The 19,470-nt window shown below is 52.7% G+C and overlaps 8 protein-coding genes across 8 annotated transcripts; 5 read left to right on the top strand and 3 right to left on the bottom strand.

The window, feature by feature from the left end:
• Positions 1 to 147: 147 nt before the first annotated feature.
• Positions 148 to 1,364, top strand: ACET3X_008537 (uncharacterized protein; the record flags this gene model as incomplete). Its single annotated transcript, XM_069454721.1, has 3 exons — positions 148 to 605; positions 656 to 981; positions 1,042 to 1,364. 3 exons carry the CDS (start codon positions 148 to 150, stop codon positions 1,362 to 1,364), a joined length of 1,107 nt encoding a protein of 368 aa, XP_069304139.1.
• A 1,938-nt stretch (positions 1,365 to 3,302) lies between these two features.
• On the bottom strand, positions 3,303 to 6,423 carry ACET3X_008536 (uncharacterized protein; the record flags this gene model as incomplete). Its single annotated transcript, XM_069454720.1, has 6 exons — positions 3,303 to 3,871; positions 3,950 to 4,057; positions 4,111 to 5,555; positions 5,611 to 5,738; positions 5,803 to 6,106; positions 6,161 to 6,423. The coding sequence occupies 6 exons, from the start codon at positions 6,421 to 6,423 to the stop codon at positions 3,303 to 3,305; spliced, it is 2,817 nt and encodes a 938-aa protein (XP_069304138.1).
• Positions 6,424 to 6,894: 471 nt separating this feature from the next.
• Positions 6,895 to 7,514, top strand: ACET3X_008535 (uncharacterized protein; the record flags this gene model as incomplete). The annotated part of the gene is made up of 2 exons (XM_069454719.1): positions 6,895 to 7,224; positions 7,362 to 7,514. The coding sequence occupies 2 exons, from the start codon at positions 6,895 to 6,897 to the stop codon at positions 7,512 to 7,514; spliced, it is 483 nt and encodes a 160-aa protein (XP_069304137.1).
• A 23-nt stretch (positions 7,515 to 7,537) lies between these two features.
• ACET3X_008534 (uncharacterized protein) lies at positions 7,538 to 10,653 on the bottom strand (the record flags this gene model as incomplete). Its single annotated transcript, XM_069454718.1, has 2 exons — positions 7,538 to 7,682; positions 7,736 to 10,653. 2 exons carry the CDS (start codon positions 10,651 to 10,653, stop codon positions 7,538 to 7,540), a joined length of 3,063 nt encoding a protein of 1,020 aa, XP_069304136.1.
• A 710-nt stretch (positions 10,654 to 11,363) lies between these two features.
• ACET3X_008533 (uncharacterized protein) lies at positions 11,364 to 13,354 on the top strand (the record flags this gene model as incomplete). Its single annotated transcript, XM_069454717.1, has 4 exons — positions 11,364 to 11,439; positions 11,492 to 11,551; positions 11,599 to 12,094; positions 12,142 to 13,354. The coding sequence occupies 4 exons, from the start codon at positions 11,364 to 11,366 to the stop codon at positions 13,352 to 13,354; spliced, it is 1,845 nt and encodes a 614-aa protein (XP_069304135.1).
• Positions 13,355 to 13,811: 457 nt separating this feature from the next.
• ACET3X_008532 (uncharacterized protein) lies at positions 13,812 to 15,220 on the top strand. Its single transcript, XM_069454715.1, has 3 exons — positions 13,812 to 14,105; positions 14,186 to 14,368; positions 14,470 to 15,220. The coding sequence occupies exons 1-3, from the start codon at positions 13,977 to 13,979 to the stop codon at positions 15,079 to 15,081; spliced, it is 924 nt and encodes a 307-aa protein (XP_069304134.1). The 5' UTR covers positions 13,812 to 13,976; the 3' UTR covers positions 15,082 to 15,220.
• A 427-nt stretch (positions 15,221 to 15,647) lies between these two features.
• ACET3X_008531 (uncharacterized protein) lies at positions 15,648 to 16,207 on the bottom strand (the record flags this gene model as incomplete). The annotated part of the gene is made up of 2 exons (XM_069454714.1): positions 15,648 to 15,995; positions 16,046 to 16,207. The coding sequence occupies 2 exons, from the start codon at positions 16,205 to 16,207 to the stop codon at positions 15,648 to 15,650; spliced, it is 510 nt and encodes a 169-aa protein (XP_069304133.1).
• Positions 16,208 to 17,438: 1,231 nt separating this feature from the next.
• On the top strand, positions 17,439 to 19,175 carry ACET3X_008530 (uncharacterized protein; the record flags this gene model as incomplete). Its single annotated transcript, XM_069454713.1, has 4 exons — positions 17,439 to 17,547; positions 17,604 to 17,983; positions 18,041 to 18,168; positions 18,221 to 19,175. 4 exons carry the CDS (start codon positions 17,439 to 17,441, stop codon positions 19,173 to 19,175), a joined length of 1,572 nt encoding a protein of 523 aa, XP_069304132.1.
• Between the last annotated feature and the right edge of the window lie 295 nt (positions 19,176 to 19,470).

Here is a 19,470-nt window from a genome sequence, read left to right as displayed (position 1 = left end):
CATCATAGGAGCTTCTGGTCGAACAAACGATTCTACTACTTTTCACGCCACAATAGCCAAAAGTAGAGCAGATATATCTGTCTGCATCCCCCATACCGCGTCTACTACATCTCATACTCACCACAACTGACTGCTAGAACAACGAAAATGGTCCCATCAACCCGACTACGATCCATGCCGGAGCGCCGCATCAACTATGCTGCTCGCGCGAATGGCATACACGCCTCAGCTGAGTCTCCGGATGCCTCTCCCACAACTGCCCCTAGACGCGTCGCTCGTGTCAAGGCTGGCGCGGTCGTCAAGCCAAAATCAGGACCAAAGGTGCGCGAGAAGGCACCGGCACGCAAGAAGAAGGAGCGGCCGGCAAAGCGAGAGTGTTCGATCTGCGCGACGGAAAAAGTCCCGACCCGTTCGTTCAAAGCGCCTGATGACGCCTGTGAACATCTTCGGTCTATCTGCAACATGTGCGTTGCAAAGATGCTCAAAACGAAAGTCGCTGAGCGCCAGCTTGGGGAGGCTGAGCTGAGCTGCCCCTTCCCCAAATGCGGCCATCTGCTAGACTATCCAGCTCTCACAGTCATTGTCAGCACAGCTGCTTTCGAAGAGTAAGTCATTTCTCCATGATGCGACTGGTCCATATGCTAACCCGCTATAGCTATGACACAGCCGTCACAAAGCATGCTCTCTCTATGGGAGAGTCGTACGTGGCCTGTCTTTCCCCAGACTGCGGATTGTACTTCTCAGCAGATGATTGCAAGAACAAGAAGAGTGGCATGCAGCTAGTTGCATGTCCCTACTGCGACTATGAGATCTGTCTCGAGTGTAATAGGCCGGGGAAGTCGCACGGAAAAGGCAGCTGTGACCAGGCGAAGAAGGAAGAGGAAGAGTTGTGTATGAGTGTTGTCAAGGAGATGGGAGCCAAGCCATGCCCAAGCTGCGGCTTGAATCTCCAGAAGAAGGGAGGATGCGACCATGTGAAGTGTAAGTGTCAACAGAGCTCATGTACAAGCCGCGAAACTGGATGCTAACAAATATTTCTAGGCGCAAAATGCGGCCATCACTTCTGCTGGGTGTGTCTCGTTAAATACACCAACGACATCCAGCACCTTGACGACTGTCCTCATGCGCGAGTTCGCATTGCTAACCAGCCTGGCAACTGGGCTCAGAACAACTTGACCAACGCGCAGCTTAACAACTTGATTGCGCAAGCAGGCGCTCGTCTTGATAATCCCGCTGTCGCTCCTGCGGCTGCTCCTATGCCCCTTCCCCTACCGCCACCAGCGCCAGTACTACCAAACATCTTCGGCGGATTTCTGGACTTGGATGGAAGGAGTGACGATGACAGCAGCGAGGATGAGGGTTGATCACCTAATTATGGTCCTTTTCGCCTTCCTGAAATTTGTCCGGCTTACATCCCAGCGAACTTTAGGTATTGCAATCAGTTGCAGAGCGAAACAAGAGTGGTATTGAGCAATACTAGCCTCCATACAGTGTCAAAACGTTCGTCTGCGAGCATTTGGTACCTTCCTAGTCTTGCTTTTAGTGTACATGTAGCGAGAAGGTGCTTATGAGTTGGGTATAACATGTGTGGAGGGAGTTGTAATGGCTCGTTATCAGTTATGAATGATCTTAAAATGATAGGTTGAAATGGATGGTAACCACCGCCGTGCCGGCAAGGGTGCTACGAAAACGTTCTCTCAAGAAACCCTGCAAGTTTTGCAACAAGTAGTGCAGTAGGTCCCTTCGGGATAGACTCTGGAAACACCGTGACGCGCTTTCCCAGGTGTGAACAAAGAATGGCAGGAGTCGCACCCCATCCGTAGACATGACTTCTCCACGAATGACAGTCTGTTTTCTCTTCCTCCTCACCCGCTGCCGCAACCACATATCGCTACATAGGACTATGACCTGTCTGGACTAAGACTATATCATGAGTAATACCAGCTCCGACGACTGGGTTGACTCATCCGGCGAGTCACAAGAAGCGGACGAGACTAGTACAAGGTAAGATATGATGTACCTCGCGCTGTTTGGAGGCTCCATGATCACTGACGCATCCCACTGTAGTAGACAAGAAAACCTCAATGTTGCCGTGGATCCTGGTTCAGTTCCGCAAGATGGGCGACAGTTTCCACGAAGGAGCGTGGAAGAAGTACAGGAGGCTGCGTACGTATCGAATCCCTGACAACGGACTTTGCGAGATTTCTGCGACCTCACGCACCTAAACTTTGATGGTTCAACTGACATCTCGACAGCGCGAACCCATATAGACGCACCTCGTCCATATCGTCAGGCATCGCAGCCATGTCGCCCTCTGAACTCGCTTCTGCTCAACCACGCCAACCTGCTCCTCCATCCCCACCGCATAGTTCCACCTTGCCTAATCAAATCGAACACACGCCCGATCACGATCGAAACCGCTCTCCGAAGGTTAGTTGCGCCTGTACGAAACGCATGTAATCTATACACTGACTTCGCATCTCCACATCTACAGTCCTCCTTACCAGATTACCACGACCCTGGTTCGCCGACGCAGAAACGTGGAAAGGGCGCCGTTCGCAATCCAGTGGCAGATACATGGCGCGAGGATGCGTACATGAAGAGAGACATGAGTGGTCAGAAGATCACCACTGCAGAAGCCATCAAGGCGCAGGATAGGTGGAGATGCGAGTACTGCGGCCGACTGAATGGTACAGGGACCGAGACAACTACAAAACCGGATCCAACCACTACCGAGATGGCAGCAGTGATACGTCATACTGAGGACACGAGGATCGGTGCTGCTGGGCCATCGCGAGCGTACGTATATCTTCTGGGGTCGACTGTCTTTCTAACACTTTTCTAGACCGACAAACCCATTCTGTGCCCAACTGCCTTCATCGTCCAGCCTGTCTTACACAGAATGCGAGTACTGCAAAGAGAGACTTCCTGCCAACAATACGACATACGACGTTCGTGAACCGTGCGAGGATGGTGTGTTATAGGGTAACGTACATCAATCCGAGACGATCGGACAGGTTTTGAGACGGGCGTTGAGACCGAGGGCTAGGGCTGGAGCAGCACGTAGAGCAGCGTTCAGGCGGAGGGTGGATGCAGGGAACGAAGAGGAAGAAGCAGTTGTTGCGGAGAGAGAAGAGAACACGAACACAGGAGAAGAGCAGGGTGAAGGAAATGATGCAGGGAATGATGACGATGAGTGGGAAGACGAAAGCGAATGAGTGACTTGCGGGGATGATTGAGATGCTCTCAGATGGATATAGCGATACGTTCTAGGGCCGACTATCGTTACATCATCAGCCATTCTACCAGCTACCCAGCCACCAAACCAATCCTCCAACCCCCAACGTGATCCCACCATGCCATGCCAAACCCCAGGCCATGGCAAACAGAAACTTCGGACTGAATACCGTCCAAATAAAAAGATGTTGCCTTAAAACCGTGCAAGCCAGCATAACAGCACCCAGCATAGCCCCAGTCCAGAACGTCAACAAAGCAACATGTCCCACCCACTCCTTCCTCTCCTTCCTTATCTCTCTTCCCTTCTCTTCTTTCCTTGCAAGCTCATTCAACCACTCGCGTTCCCTAGCTACCCAGTCCGCGACATGAAGTTCGTTAGTATTAATGTAGCGCTCGGTGCGACCGTGAGAGCCTAGGAGAAGGATTCCAGCTAGAGACCAGTACACGGGTCCAGCCCAGTTTGATAAGAAAACTAAAAGACCAACAGCTACGACGTTGTAGCCGGAGATGCCGTTGTAAGAGTTTGAGAGGTCGATGGAGGAGATTGAATTGCTGTTCCCGAGGGCAAAGAAGGATGTTTGGGTTAGGAGGAGCGTTGTTATGGTTACGGCTGTGGGGGTGAGGTCGAGGAGGGCTGCGAGGTGAGGGTTAGCTTCTAGAGATCGGAAAGCAAGGGAGGAATACGGTCTAGGTATGGAATGTGATGACCTACTGAGGAAGAAGTATTGTAGCCGGAAGAGGAAGTAGAGGGGTATGTTCTGCGCCTTTGTTTGCGTGAGGAGGAAAAGTGTCATTAGGTCGAAGAAGGCTACGGCGAGTTCTGCGATGCTGTTAGTAATGTGATGACACCCATATAAGAGGCTGTAAACATACGACCATTGCCCTGTTTCCCGCGTCTCTTTCTCTGCTGCGACCTTGTCCACTCGGCGAAAGCGATCCAGGTCCCACTCAGAAGCAACCCTCCAAATACCATGCGAGCAAGGCCAACGAGCTCCAGCATCTCGACCTTCTCCACCAAGCCTGCGCTGAGGCCGTAGGTCAGCTCTGGCGCGTCTTTGACAGTAAAGGCAAGTTTGAATATCAATGCCGTACCGCATAGCGGCAGTACGGCAATCGTTCCAAACATGCGATGTTGATCTGTGGATTCAAGCTCCACACTGCGGTGGTTCTGTTCTGTGTCGAACGTCGCAATAGAACGCGCAACATGTCTGGCTAACCGGATTGTGATGTCCATGTACGTAGCGCTGATCAAAATCCAGAGGATGACGGAGGAGTTTCCGTGGAAGATCCCACTGTTGACAATGTCATCGGCTCCAGCGTACTTCTGCCCGGTCTGATTCCATCGTCTGACGATCCTATGTATAGCTAGTGCCATGATGGCAGGGTGGAAAATCCAGTTGCTGTACCACTCCTTCCGCATGTTGTTCAAGAAAAGACATAAGAACCAACCAGACGTGGCCCAGTACCAGAAGTTTTGTTCCTCTTCGACGTACGAGGATGCGAACATGAGTGCCGCGTACAGCACGAGGGACAAGCCATAGTAAAGGCCAGCCGGCGTGGCAGGTCGAAAAGCAGGAAGCGTGAAATAACTCAGGGCGCAGACAAGGAAAGCTGATCCGGTTCCCAACAGGAGGCGAGCGACGTTGTAGTTTGAAGCTGTGCTAGACATCATCTCCTGGGCTTCGTGCATGAACTCGTAAACCCGGCCTTGAAAATCAGTACCACTACTGATCGCGCCAACAGCTGCTTGCCAGAGACATGCGAGCAACTGCCCGTCTGACAGATGCGATCGGCTTTCCCCAGACTCAAAGCACGAAAACCCCAATTCGGCCTTCGTCAGTGGCTGTTCGTCGAATCGTAGACTGGTATACTTGGCTTCGACAATCTTCTTCATCTGCTTAGCATTACGGTAGAGAAGTTGCATGCGGTCCGCTGGACTATCCCAGAAACCCAAGAATTCCTTCAGAAAGACACCCAGGTTATTCTGCGGAACGGGGAATCCGAGCAGCCCTGCCAGTGTCGGAGCAATATCGCTCTGTTCAACCAACCGGTAATACTCAAACTCCCCTTCATTCTTCGGTTTGATCGGACTCCGCTTGTCAGCAGATTCGGTGACCTTAGTGAGCTTCGGGCTCATGAAGACGAGTGCCGGAGAGGTTTCGCCCGGCGATGAGCCACCGTGATTACCGCCATCGTTCATGCCGTGATCGCCGCAAAGTACAAACAGGGTATTGGAGAGGTGGTCTTCGTTCTCGATGGCCGAGTAGATGTCGCGAACGATGCCGTCCATCTCGATTTGTTTAGGAACCATATTTGGACTAGACATAGATCAGTACCTTGCATCGATTTGAGTTGCTTGCTGGGATTATGCACCTCTTAGGACCAGCCTTATGCCCAATGTGATCTAACCCCAGGTAATGCATAACCATGGCATTCCAGTCACTATTCAGCAGCTCATTAGGAACATGTCTCGTCACGTTGTTGTCAACCTCTGTGAAATCCTGCGAATTTAAAAATCAACATTCTATTGCTCCTATGTACAGCAGTGGGACGCTTATGACTAACCGAGACGAAGAAGCTGCTTGTTCCATCGGCGCGCTCAAACACGTTTGGGAAGAGCTTCAACCAGGTGTCGTCGCCGTACATGATCAGCTTCCCTTTCCCGTTGTCATAGTCCTTTGCCTTTATTTGCGCAAGCCATGTGTCTTGCGTCGCGAGTGTGGATGTGGTGTCCGATTCGGCGAAGTTTAGAATTACGTCTACGAAGGAGGGTATGGAGCCTGTGGTGATGGCTTTGACGCGGGGCATGGTGATGGTGGGAGAGGTAGCGTGAGCTGTGAACGGAAGCGCAGTGCCATCTCGTATGAGGCTAAGCAATTATCAGTCGTGGTATTCTGCGCGAGATTCGAGAGAAGAGACGTACCTCTGCACAAAAGTCATGCCGCTTTCCTCTCCATACACAAAGTCGCTTCTCAGCGCATCGACGACCATGAAGACGACCTTGTCAAAAGGTGCCTCTGGTGGCTTCTGCCAGTCCTCACCCATCTTCTCAGACCATGCAAGCTCTTCATACTCGGCTAGTCCGGGCATGAAGGGTTTGTACGGGAAGAAGCCAGTCGCGAAGACCAGTATCGCGACGGGGATGAGGAGGTTCGCAACCGTGAGGAGGACCGTTCGAAGCGCCATTGTGACCTGTGTACCTCTGGATTAGTTTGTGAAGAGTTCAGAGCGCGTTCATAGCATGACGAGCAATTCCAATGCCGGAGGGGAAAGTTCACGCGTCCAACATGGTGTCCAGAGACGCGACGTTACGTTTGCGGCTTGGGAAACCCAGGGTCTAAGCTCTAGTCCCGAAAAGGTCTAGTGAAGAACGCCATGGAGCCAATGACATCACTACCTCGGAAAGCGAGCTTCCCAAATGTCAGCATCTGCTCAGAGCAAGCATTCATGTATCCAACGCCATTGGGACTTGCTGGGTTAACGAGATCGAGCTTGTCTGTCCGCATCCCGGCTCCGCAAATCTACCTACCGATCCGTTCTGTTCGCTCCGCCAGCCGCTTCCCGAACTCCGGCCGGGCTCTCGAAAAGCAACTCCTCGCGTACCTCCAACAGCAACACGTTTCACACACTCCTAGATCATCAACTCGAGCATCCAACATGTCCTTCATCCTTCCCGGTCTTCGTAGAGGCTTGATGCTCAGCACGCCACTCATCTTGTCGACACCTTTGCTCGCATATCAGTTCCGAAATGCACAGCCCATACGATGCGATGGCCCGGATCCCATCACCAAAATCACAAAAGACCTCGGAAGCAACTACACGACCGAAGCCAGAACACCAGTCATCACTCAATCAGGTGCCATGAATCCAAAAGCGGCCCGTCAAATCAGCATGGGAAGCATTCTGGGTGTGATTGGAGGGCTGGGAGTCAGTATCTTCAGTAAACCTCTGGCTGTGCTAATTGGATTGGGAATCTTTGCTCTGCAGGTACGTTTATCATTCCATTTGTGAAAGTTCGACTGAGATCTAGGGTGCGGGACTGGGAGGTCTATATGGTATATGCAAGACACTTCGCCCTTTACCATGCTTTAAACTTTCGAGAGAATGAAGTTGACATATGGCAGTTCATCGAGTCGCGGGGTATTCACGTTATACCGTATTCATTCCTGGAGCGCCGGGTAAAGTCGATGAACGTCCGGTCGCTAGTGCGCGACAATGTAGCCTTCAAGTTGTCCTTCGGTCTGACTTTCGCCATGGCAGCGTTTGCTGAGTTCTAAGATGTCGGTTTTGGTGTCTTTGCTCAATATGCATTTGGCTGGTGGTAGCCTTGGACGAAACGATGTGCAGGGTTCATTGCTTGGGGTTGCAGTTGCATTTGCAGTTGCTTGCAAGTCTGCCAGAAAGCTTTGACGGTTTCCTTAAAAGCTGTCGCGCTTCTTGCATTTCTGTACGTATGTCAGCATCAAATCCACAGTTCGCGATCATGAGTAAGTCTTACCTGGTCATGCTCTCAATGAGCTTGCGCACCATGTCCTGAACGCCTTGGTCTTGCTGAAGGCGCTGCAAAAGCGGCTGCTCTGCCAATGAGTTTGTGATATATGTCCTTGAATTCTTATCGGCTCTTATTAGAGCACGAAGGGGTGCGATGATATGCTCCAGACTTGTGAAGTCTACCTCTCCGCATATGTTAGCCATGAGAGCAAGCGTCACTGCTGGACCAAAGTGAGCTACGATCTCCTGCGTCGTGGCCTGATGAGGGCTGTGAGTATTGCCCGCCAATTCGAAAATATCCTTCCACAGCTTGGCGGCCGCGCGTTTTGGTAGCACTTCTGGTGACTTGATAGACTCAACCGTGAAGCCGAACATGCCTGATAGATTCTCTGGTGACTCTTGTGTCATGATTGTTGGATCGGTGTTGATGAAATTCTGAACAAGTTCTATGCAGCCGACGGCGATTTCAGGGTCATTGCGTGGATGCTCCAGTGCTTGCATGATTCTCAAATCATGTTGAAGCAATCGCTGAGCCTGAATTTGAAAGCCTTCCGGTTTATGATGCTTGTGTGACGAGATCCAGCAGCAAGCTGTCTCCAAGACGAATGGCAATCGCGGCGTCTGCACTGTGGTCTTGGTGATGAAGTCGATAGCGGCAGAGTGTGGTAGTACAAAGGGACCGGAGACGGTTTCCTTGAACCCTGTGCGAAGAACACCACACGCCGCTTCGATCATTTCGTCATTGCTAGGAAACATTGAAGTCATGTAGTTGATGAGGTTGATGACCTGATTCTGGATCTCTTTGCCAGGCCCTTGCTGCCAGAACACGGAAGGCTCCTTGTCGGATTCCAGGTCCACCACTTCTTCGTCCGAGGCTTGCATTGACTTTCCGACGCTCGCAAGACACTTCAAAGTGGTCAAAGCAAGTACTTGGCCTACTTCTGCATCTCCTCCTTCTTTGGTGATGTTTAGTGATTGCATGGCATCGCGTGTAATGTACTGAAAGAGCTGTCGTACGCCTTCAAATTGCTTCTCTTCTGTGGGTTGAGCTTGTACTATGGCGGCGATACCTTTCAGGACCATACTCTTAGTGAACTCCTCGGCCGTCGGATAGGTCAGGAATTGCTCGTACATCTGGAAGAACGAAGGCAATTCTCCAATCAAGGACTTCCGGCACTCTGAGCAGAGAGAAGCAAACGACTTCGCAGCTCCGTGAGCGATAGCTGGCTGAGCAAGAGCGGTGAGCAGAAAGGGTAGAACTTGAGGGAGGAACTGAGGGTTACGAAGGAAGAAATGGTTCAGAGCTGCGACAAGCTCGACGGCCGTCCTTCGAGTGATCGCAGGAACACCGGGGGTATCAGAAATGGTTGAGAAAACTGGTTGCTCAAACAATCTGATCAGACGGTCGTCAGAATTTCGAGTTAGAGCGTCGGCGATGGCGATCAGACCAAAGAGTCCAGTCTCGAGCTCCAACCAGTTACCAGCACTCAGTCCACGCAGAGCAAAGTCGACGAATTGGTCAGTGAGCACGTCGCGCAAGGGCTCATATGCCTCCATGATGATGTCTCGGACATCGATGCGGAAGACTTTGAATGTCTTTCTCGCGTCAGAGTCCCACGATTCAGTGACGTCAGCAGGTGGGTAGATGATCTTCTGCACAAGCTCAGAGACGGCTTGAAGCACGTTGGCTTTTGCAGTGTCCATCCAGTCTGGTTGTTGCTCTCCTGCAGCATACAAGAAGGTCTCCTCGGCGATGGCGCTGACATAATTACTCCAGAAGTCAAGTACTACCGGAGCAACTTCATCTTCGGCGCCTACTGGCTCGGGGTACTTGAGAAGATCATGCAAGAAGGACATGACCTGCTGATGATGCGTACTTCCTGGCTGACTGTAAATGGCTTTGGTGTCAAGCAGAATCTGCCCATATGCGACGATAATCCGGGCGAGGGAAATAGTCTCGGCATCAGAGTTCTTAAGTATCTCTAGACCCCATGGACCCGAGATTGCTGACCACAACATTTCCTGATGTTTTGCTTCGAAAAAGGTAGGATAATTTTCGAGGATTTCAGCCACCAGCTCCATGGCATCTTCGACATGATACTCCAGACATGTCAGAGCGAGCTCGTTTACCGAGCGGAGGTGTTGGAGCTTTTCGAGGTCGTCCTTGAACTCGGATTGGGCATAGAAGATCCATCCTGTGAAGCACTTCAGAGCGGCCACACAAATCTTCTCCCCTTGCTGCACCGATTCTGCGTAGTTGGGATCGTCAATGGACACCGACAACCACTTGATACCACGGCCGAACGCTACATGGAGGAGGATCTCGACACTCTCTACGTTAGCTACCATTCGCTTTGCTGATTTCTGGTCTGGGAGATTGGATGGCTTCTTGGCTTCGTCAGCTAAACTCATGGCAAAGTCAAGCATGATCAGAAGCTGCTCATCGGAGAATTGAGGTAGGAGATCCCATGTCGAAGGATGCTCATCTAAGGTATCATCCAGAACTGGACGTTGGACAGCAAACGATGCAGCCAGACCCCTAATACAATGGGTCCACACGGAGATGGGCTTGGTGAAGTACTGTGCCAGAGTCGAGCTGACTTTCCGGGTGGCGATAGATGAGCTTGGGCGTGAGACAAGATGGTGGATAAGCGTTGAGAGCAGTTGTTGAGATTCCTCTTCGCTCAGCTCAGCCGAATCGGCGTTGAGCTTGACGGTGAGAGTCAGGGCACCGAAGAAGCGGACTTGCTCGTTGTCGCTTTTCAAGAGAGCATCTGCAATCTCCCAACCTTGAGGTGAGCGCTGGAGAACACGAAGGGTGGCCTCCGTCTCGGCAATCTTCTTTGCTTGGCCAGGCTCATATATGGACTTTACTAGGCGCTCGATCTCCTCGTAGGGCAGAGGAAAAGTGCCGTTGCTCGCCATGCTGAGACTAGCTGGTATAAAGGCGCTATACTACGAGGTGTTGTTAGTGATATTGTCAGATGGTAGGGTACCCAGAACCCGGGTCGAGCATTACCGAAAGTGGGAAGGTGCGACCAGAGAGGTGCAAGGCGCGAAAAACGGACGCACAAAGGCGACTGCGGACGTGTTTGGTGATTGCCTGCTACGACGGCGCTGTGTCCTCTACGCAGGCGACATGACTCGCTGTTGTTCTGAGGTTGAGAAGACAGGCTGCTCTAGGCGGCGCAGAAATGTAGAGGTGCAGGACCAGGGCTTGGGGTGAGCCCGCGCGAAGTCGCCTCTACCGTTCACGTAGGGTGGGGCAAAACTAATAGCAACCCACGACCATGTGAGCCCATGCTATGAGCTGTCAGACCTGGAGGGACTTGATGCTAGCCTAAATACACATCTGCCACCCCTTGGTGCCTGAGCGTGAGAGTTCTTGCGCTTGGCAAGGCTTGATTGGAGCCCTGGGCGATTGCGCTTAGTGCGGGAATGGGTGCGGCGCTGGAGACGTGTAGGCGGGGTGTAGTGCATTTACCGATCGTAGGCGCGAAGCAGTGCTATACCTTATGCTCCTCCCGCGTTTCCTAGGGCGCTCCCACGCGACAGCTGCAGCATATGTAGCTAAAAAGACGCCTTCATTTCCCGTCAGACCTTTCCACGCCTCTGCTGCCCTGCGTGCCATCGACATGGCCAAAGTAGACACGACCCAGCGGCTGGCGGACCTCCGCAAGCTCATGAAGGAGCGCAATGTCGACATTTACAGTAAGCGCGCCCACGATTGGACATTTGCAGACAGGCGGCTAACACGTGGTAGTGGTACCGTCCGAGGACAGCCACCAGAGCGAGTACATCGCCCCATGTGACGCACGACGAGGTCAGGCCCCCGCTACCTATCGCATCGCACCCGTTGACACCACCTAGCATACATCAGTGGCTTTACCGGCTCTGCTGGATATGCAGTCATTACACACGACAAGGCCGCCCTCTCCACCGACGGACGCTACTTCAACCAGGCCGAGAAGCAGCTCGACAGCAATTGGGAGCTCCTGAAGCAAGGCATACAGGATGTACCTACTATCCAAGAGTGGACCGCAGACCAGGCCGAAGGGGGCAAGGTCGTCGGTGTCGACCCAAGCGTGGTCACTGCAGCAGATGCCCGCAAGCTCGCGGAGAAGATCAAGAAGAAGGGCGGCGAGTACAAGGCCATCGACGACAACCTGGTAGACTTGGTGTGGGGGGACCAAAGGCCAGCGCGGCCGAGCGAGAAGGTCATCACTCAGCCCGAGAAGTACTCTGGTAAGAGCTTCGAAGACAAGATTGAGGATCTGCGCAAGGAGCTGGAGAAGAAGAAGAGTCTAGGCTTCGTCGTATCCATGCTGGACGAAGTCGCCTGGCTCTTCAACCTCCGCGGCAGCGAGTATGGACTCTGTCCCCATATCAGGATACACTACTGACAAGATCCAGCATCCCGTACAACCCCGTCTTCTTCTCCTACGCCGTTGTCACGTCCACCGCAGCCACCCTTTACGTCGACGAAAGCAAGTTACCCGAAGATGTTAAGAAGCACTTGGGCGACAAGGTCACGATCCGACCATACGAGGCCATCTTTGGAGACGTTACAGCGCTGAGCCAGGAGCTGTTCGCGGCAAGCGACAAGGTGGACGCACAAAAGAAGTTCTTGACTTCAAACCGAGCATCGTGGGCTCTCAACAAGGCTCTTGGTGGTGACGAAAAGGTCGAAGAAACCCGCAGCCCGGTCGGAGATGCAAAGGCGGTCAAGAATGAGGTCGAACTAGAAGGCATGCGACAATGTCATATCCGCGACGGAGCTGCATTGAGCGAGTACTTTGCTTGGCTGGAGGATCAGCTCATCAACAAGAAGGCCACACTGGACGAGGTTGACGGTGCTGATAAGCTGGAGGAGATTCGCAAGAAGCACGATATGTTCATGGGTCTCTCTTTTGACACCATTTCGTCCACCGGCCCGAACGCAGCTGTCATCCACTACAAGCCGGAAAAGGGTGAGTGCGCCGTCATCGACCCTAAAGCTATCTACCTGTGCGATTCTGGCGCGCAATACCGGGACGGCACCACTGACACGACACGGACCCTGCACTTCACTGAGCCGACCGAGATGGAGCGTAAAGCGTACACGCTCGTTCTGAAGGGTAACATGGCTCTTGAGCGTGTCAAGTTCCCCAAGGGCACAACTGGTTTCGCGTTAGACGCATTGGCTCGCCAGTTCCTGTGGGCAGAGGGTCTCGACTATCGTCACGGCACCGGACACGGTGTAGGATCCTTCCTCAACGTACACGAAGGCCCAATCGGCATCGGCACCAGGGTCCAGTACTCTGAGGTCTCGTTAGCCGTAGGAAATGTGGTTTCTGATGAGCCTGGTTACTATGAAGACGGCAAGTTTGGTATCCGCATCGAGAATATGGTCATGGTCCGCGAAGTTGAGACGAAGCACAAGTTTGGCGATAAGCCATATCTGGGTTTTGAGCATGTAACAATGACTCCACACTGCAGGAACCTCGTCGACATGAGCCTGCTTACAGAAGACGAGAAGACTTTCATCAACGAATACCACAAGGAGGTCTACGAGAAGACGAGCAAGTTCTTCGAGAATGACTCTTTGACACTGGAGTGGTTGAAGCGCGAGACGGCGCCATACTAGAGAATTAGGGTGCCAGCATCAAGGGAGTCTTCGGGATTGGCACGGCATTGGCATACTTACAGCGTTAGTAGTGTATACAGCAGCATGCATGGAGCCTGGCGTTACCAGCGTCTCCAGTGTTCTCTCAGGGTCCAGGATGAGCCATTGCCCCCACTCGGCCCGAAATAACATCAGATGACGGTTCAACTTGTACCTATCTCAGCAACGGCCACTGCAGACCAAATGAAACCATACAAATCATCTGACTAAGCGACGGCAATTCACGGCCCTAGTACGCACTTTCCCGACGGCTGATTGGCGTACAGGCATCGCATGTGTCAAAAGGCGCGCAGCGGGGTCTAGACGTTGTCGCGCCGCCGCGGACCATGGCGGGGCAACCTCCGAGCTGCGAAGGGCGGGATGTAGGGACCTTAGACAGGCAAAAAAATATTACGATGCCGCGGGTACATGTACAGGTAATACATCGCGTTTGACTTTGACTCACGATCTCACCTCGTGTTCTCTTACTTTGACTTTAATTCTTCATCGTCTGTGATACCACTCTACTCTACGTTACTACTAATTGACTGACCCTACCTCACATTATTTCCACATCACTTCATTTACAACACAACACGTCACAATGGCAACTGAACTCCCCACCACGAACGGCCACGGTGCACAGGATGGCGAGAACAACTTTGCCGTCAAGGCCGGTCTGGCACGCATGTTGAAGGGCGGAGTCATCATGGACGTTGTCAACGCCGAGCAAGTGAGTCTCTCGAATGCTGGCACCTAAGTAATTCGATTCGAGCAACAAGACCAATTGCTAACCAATGTCCTCTCCTACAGGCGCGGATAGCAGAAGAAGCTGGTGCTTCAGCTGTCATGGCCCTCGAGCGCGTGCCCGCAGACATTCGATCCCAGGGTGGCGTCGCGCGTATGAGCGACCCCAAGATGATCAAGGAGATCATGGACACAGTCACCATCCCCGTCATGGCCAAGGCGCGAATCGGACACTTTGTCGAATGCCAGGTACGTCTTTCCAACTTTCCAACTCTTCCATGTCTCGAGGCGGCGGATCCGCACTTTGAGTATTCGAGGAACCGTTCGCTAACGCCTCATCTCATGGACAGATCCTCGAAGCCCTAGGCGTCGACTACATTGACGAATCCGAAGTCCTGACCCCAGCCGACGCCGTCCACCACGTCTCCAAGCACCCCTTCCGCATCCCCTTTGTCTGCGGCTGCCGGGGCCTCGGCGAAGCCCTCCGCCGCATCTCCGAAGGCGCAGCCATGATCCGCACAAAGGGCGAAGCCGGAACGGGAGACGTCATCGAGGCCGTCCGCCACATGCGTACCGTGAACAGCGAGATTGCTCGCGCAAAGAGCATGTCTGAGGAGGAGCTCCGCGTCTACGCAAAGGAACTCCAGGTCGACTATGCGCTGCTCAAGGAGACGGCTAAGCTGGGTCGTCTGCCTGTGGTCAACTTTGCTGCGGGTGGTGTTGCGACGCCTGCTGATGCTGCGTTGATGATGCAGTTGGGTTGCGATGGTGTCTTTGTCGGTAGCGGTATCTTCAAGTCTGGAGATGCGGCCAAGAGGGCAAAGGCCATTGTCCAGGCTGTTACGCATTACAAGGACCCCAAGGTGCTGATGGAAGTCAGCATGGATTTGGGTGAGGCCATGGTTGGTATCAACTGTGGTACAATGGGCGAGGAGGAGAAGCTTGCCAAGAGGGGGTGGTAGAGCATGAAGATCATTTCAGAGGCGTCTTTTGGAGGCAGCCATGATTACTATTTGGCGTTTGGGAAATGTAGCTCGAGCGTAGGCTACGAAAATGTATAGAAGAATAAGCTCAACTCGAAATGATGATCAGTTCAACATGCCATTCTACCCAGCTTCCGTTGTGTGATCATCAATCGTTGTGACCAGAACAGAGCTGAATATTCGCTGTAATGCGACACGCAAATTCACAGTGTCGCAAATCACGTCATTGGTGGAGCCGGTGCAACATGCACAGTCACGACAGTTAGGAAGCGGACAGCGAATTTCATATTTTGATTGGGATACCTGCAATAGGTTGCAAACAGACGTATTGATTGCACCGTACAGTTAAGCCACCGTGATGCTCGTAACCTGCTGGCGTCCACTAGTCCTGTACCAGGGACAGCTGCAGCATCATGCGTTTGCCAAAATATCACACCCATGAACTCCGCTGCGCCGGAGACAAAACCCATCAAAATATCCGCAGTCCATAAACCTGTGCGATATAAACGTACAGAGAGAGGTCGAGCGAGAGAAGGCGCATGTCTTTAGCGGTCCTCGGCCCACTCGTTCTCGCGGCGGATCTGCTCCTCCTCCTCGGGGGTGAAGTCGTTCTGGATGTTGAAGGTCTTGCGGATCTCGTCGGGGGACTTGCCCTTGATCATGTTCGCGACAGTCTTGCACCCTACGTCAAGAAGAGCCTTGATGTCCAGGTAGTTGGCTGCGAGGATGATCTCGAAGAGCATCTCCTGGTCGACCTGCATAAACTTCTGGTCCCACTCGTCGATGTCGGTGGACTTCTTGCGCGAGTCGGAATCGTCGTCCTGGGTGGCGGGAGGGTCGTTCTTGTGGTGGCCGCACCACTCGACAACCTTCTTCATGACTGCCTCGTTGACCTGCGACTTGTTAGTAAGCGTTCTCAAAGGATCCCGCGGGGAGGACATACGTTAGGGATGGGAATGGACTCCTCGGATTCACCACCGAGGTCCTCGAGCAAGTTCTTGATGAGGATGGAGCGCTCAGCGACGGGGCGCTCGACCTTCATCTCGACACCATCGGAGGTGGTGATGCTGATGAGCTTGACGCCCTCGGGAGTAGTGGTAGCCATTGCGGTAGCTAGTGTATGTGGTATTAAGGTGGTTGTAGAAGTGGGGTAAGCTGTCGATGGAGTCGAGCGGATGGACTGGATCGGCAGGCGCAGATGAAGATACAAAAGGTGTGTTGGGGGAGAGTGTGCGGGCCCGGGAAGTGAGGAGTTATATATGCACAGGCGTTGTGCTTTCACGTTTGCGCGCTGGTGGGTGAGAAAGGCAACCGCGGGCGAGCAGCTCCGCTACACACCAACAATGAAGCTAAGCTCGGGCGTGCCAAGCGCAACAACCAATTGGGCAAGGCGCAAGGCTACAATCGTCAAAGAGAGCCGCGAATGCACGCGAGAACCACGGTTTGTCTACAGTCGCAGACGGCTTTGTTAGGCATACGCGCTTTGCTACTAAGCGGGCGATGAAAGGCGCTGTGAATTCGCGCGGTCGTTTGTGGACCAGCAGACTGTACCATGTTTGCGCAACAAGAACGAACTATGGCGGACCCCCGCGGGCGAGTAGCACGAGGATGACTGTACGCCGCACTTGGGCCGGCAGAAGGTCCCAGAATGCGACATGGACTTGCAGTCACTCGAGTCGATGCCTAAGGCTAATTGCGCGCACCGAGTATCTGTCGTTGGTATTGGTACTCGTTGGCTGTAAGTGAGTAACATATGGCAACCAAGTTCCTATGCACGACCCGAGTATGCCAGCGACGAGTAGAGATGGAAGCGTTGTGAAGTAGCAGAATACTCTGATTCATCATGTGCCAGCCCTGAAATGACAGATGTGCCTGTATGCCGTGGACTCGAGACACAGTCCCCACGCACATCTCCAGACAGGTACGTACTCGAGTGATGTTCCGCCACGTGACCTTTCAGCCTCCATAGCGGATCCGCAGCGGCAGCCTAGAGCCCAGACAGCCCTGGCGTGGGCGAGCCCGAGACATGATCGGTTGCTGCCACATCGCATCTGATCAGGCCGCATGATAAACGGCCGATATATCAACCATGGGCTTCCGCCAGATGTAGTTCGCAGATCATCGCCGTGCACGAGTCGCGAAACTCTACCCACCATTCGCTATTGATAATCGGCCCCCCTATCCGCGTGCAACTCAATGTTTGACGTAGGCCAGCACTAAAACGCTCGCTGGCCTCACTTTGTGCAAACAAACACACAACACCAACAACAAAAAACAGATATGCGCCCGCGCAACCCCGCCATTCTCTCCAACCGCGCACCTCAACTTTCACCATCATGTGGCGGAGAGTCTACTTCTTTCTAATCCTTGTGCGCATCTACTTTGCCCTGTCGCCGAGCTACCTGCACCCAGACGAGAACTTCCAGGGCCCCGAGGTCATCGCCGGTATGTCGCGACTCTGTCTGCCTGTCTTTCCGCCACCACGACTAACTTGTTCCCAGGACGCGTCTTCTCCTACCCTGTCCACAAAACCTGGGAATTCACCTCTGAGAACCCCATCCGCAGTACTTTCCCGCTATGGCTGGCATATGGCTGGCCCATGTACATCTTGCGCTGGCTGTCGGAGGGTTTCGGCTATGATGTCTCGCCGTCGGTCGTATACTGGACACTGCGCGTACTCATGCTGTTGCTGAGCGTCGTCATGGAGGACTGGGCCATCCATGAGCTGGTCGCTTCGCCGCGCGCACGTCGCGTTGCCGTCATGCTCGTTGCGTCTTCTTATGTGACTTGGACGTTCCAGACACATACCTTCTCCAACAGCCTCGAAACGCTGCTGGTGCTCTGGAGCCTGGTGTTGATCCAGAGAATAACAGACGATAAGGTAGGTCTAATTCGGTCTACTTGCCGATCTAGGACATGCGGCTAACGCAAGGTGCAGAAGCGCTCCGGCATCCTGGCTTCGTCCATTCTCGGCTTCATGGTTATCGTGGGCATCTTCAATCGCATTACCTTTCCGGCATTCTTGCTTCTTCCTGCGACAACCTTGCTACCTCACTTCCAGCGCAAGTAAGTCAAACTCGGTCATTGTCGTCTTCTCGACTTACACTGACATCGACAGACCATTTTCTTTAATCTTTCTGGCTACATTCGCTCTCTTCACAGCTTTGCTTGCTATCTGCGTGGATACGGCGTTTTATACCCCTGGCGAGTTTGCCTTTTCAAAAGCCTTCAAAGCGCCTGTTATTACGCCCTTCAACAACTTCCGCTACAACTCCGATTCCGCAAACCTTGCCCAGCATGGCATACACCCACGATACCAGCATTTCCTCGTCAATCTTCCTCAACTCCTCGGACCGGCGACGCCATTTCTGTTCTTCCTGCGCAGGGCGCATATCTCTATGATTCTCGTCTCCGCTATTTCCGGTGTTGCCCTTCTCAGCATCTTCCCGCACCAGGAAGCACGATTTTTACTGCCCGCGGTGCCACTAATACTATCCTCGATACGCATACCTACTCCGCGGATCAGGAAAAGTTGGATTGTTATTTGGGTCGTTTTTAACGTTGCTTTCGGTATCTTGATGGGCGTGTACCACCAAGGTGGTATCGTCCCAGTCCAAATGAACATTGCCAAAACGAACGAGCCAGTTTCTCATGCGTTCTGGTGGAAGACCTACAGCCCTCCGACTTGGTTGCTGAACGGCAAAAACGAGGAACTGCAGACTGTAGACCTGATGGGCTGTCCAGCCGAAACAATGATCGAGAAGGTCAAAGAAGCACTACCACTTTGCCGGACACGGAAACCACCAAAGGTCGATCGTAGCGCCGTTTACGTGGTAGCACCACGATCAGCACATGCTTTGATACCATATCAGAGCCCCAACACATCAAAAGAAGTCTCTTTACAGGAAGTCTGGAACTACCGCCAGCATCTCAACCTTGACGATATGGATTTCGCCGACGATGGCGTTTGGAATACCATCAGCCGCGTTGTCGGCGATCGTGGACTGGTGATCTGGCGAGCGACTCGGAATTGTTGGTCTACACTTGAACAAGATGGACCAGTCTCTGAGTAGAGAGATACATTAGAAAAAATCCTTGGTAGTTCGATTTCTTGGAGTCAAAGATACAAGAGATCCGGCAGCGCAAGCTAAACACTCGATTTGTTTTCCCCTTACTTTCTTCTGCATATATACCCAACACACTTTTACGTAGTATTTCCTAATGTAGAATCGAACAAAAGGTACAATGTTACACAAGTGCTCTTTCCTTGCACCGTGATGGATACAGATTTAGTGGTACGTTCTTGATGGTTGTTGATACATATATTACACCGCAGTCTATGCCCTTCTATCTGCACAAACCCAAATC

The sequence above is a fragment of the Alternaria dauci genome, chromosome 8 (genome assembly GCF_042100115.1).
Source record: "Alternaria dauci strain A2016 chromosome 8, whole genome shotgun sequence".
Classification (NCBI taxonomy): Eukaryota; Fungi; Ascomycota; class Dothideomycetes; order Pleosporales; family Pleosporaceae; genus Alternaria; species Alternaria dauci.
Note: the sequence above shows the minus strand (reverse complement) of the source record. Positions and strands in the feature narration are given on the sequence as shown.

Coding starts and splice junctions, on each gene's coding strand:
- ACET3X_008532 (XM_069454715.1), top strand. CDS start 13,977: ATGGCAACTGAACTCCCCACCACGAACGGCCACGGTGCACAGGATGGC. Junction 14,106..14,185: donor ACGTTGTCAACGCCGAGCAA/GTGAGTCTCTCG, acceptor CCTCTCCTACAG/GCGCGGATAGCAGAAGAAGC. Junction 14,369..14,469: donor GACACTTTGTCGAATGCCAG/GTACGTCTTTCC, acceptor TCTCATGGACAG/ATCCTCGAAGCCCTAGGCGT.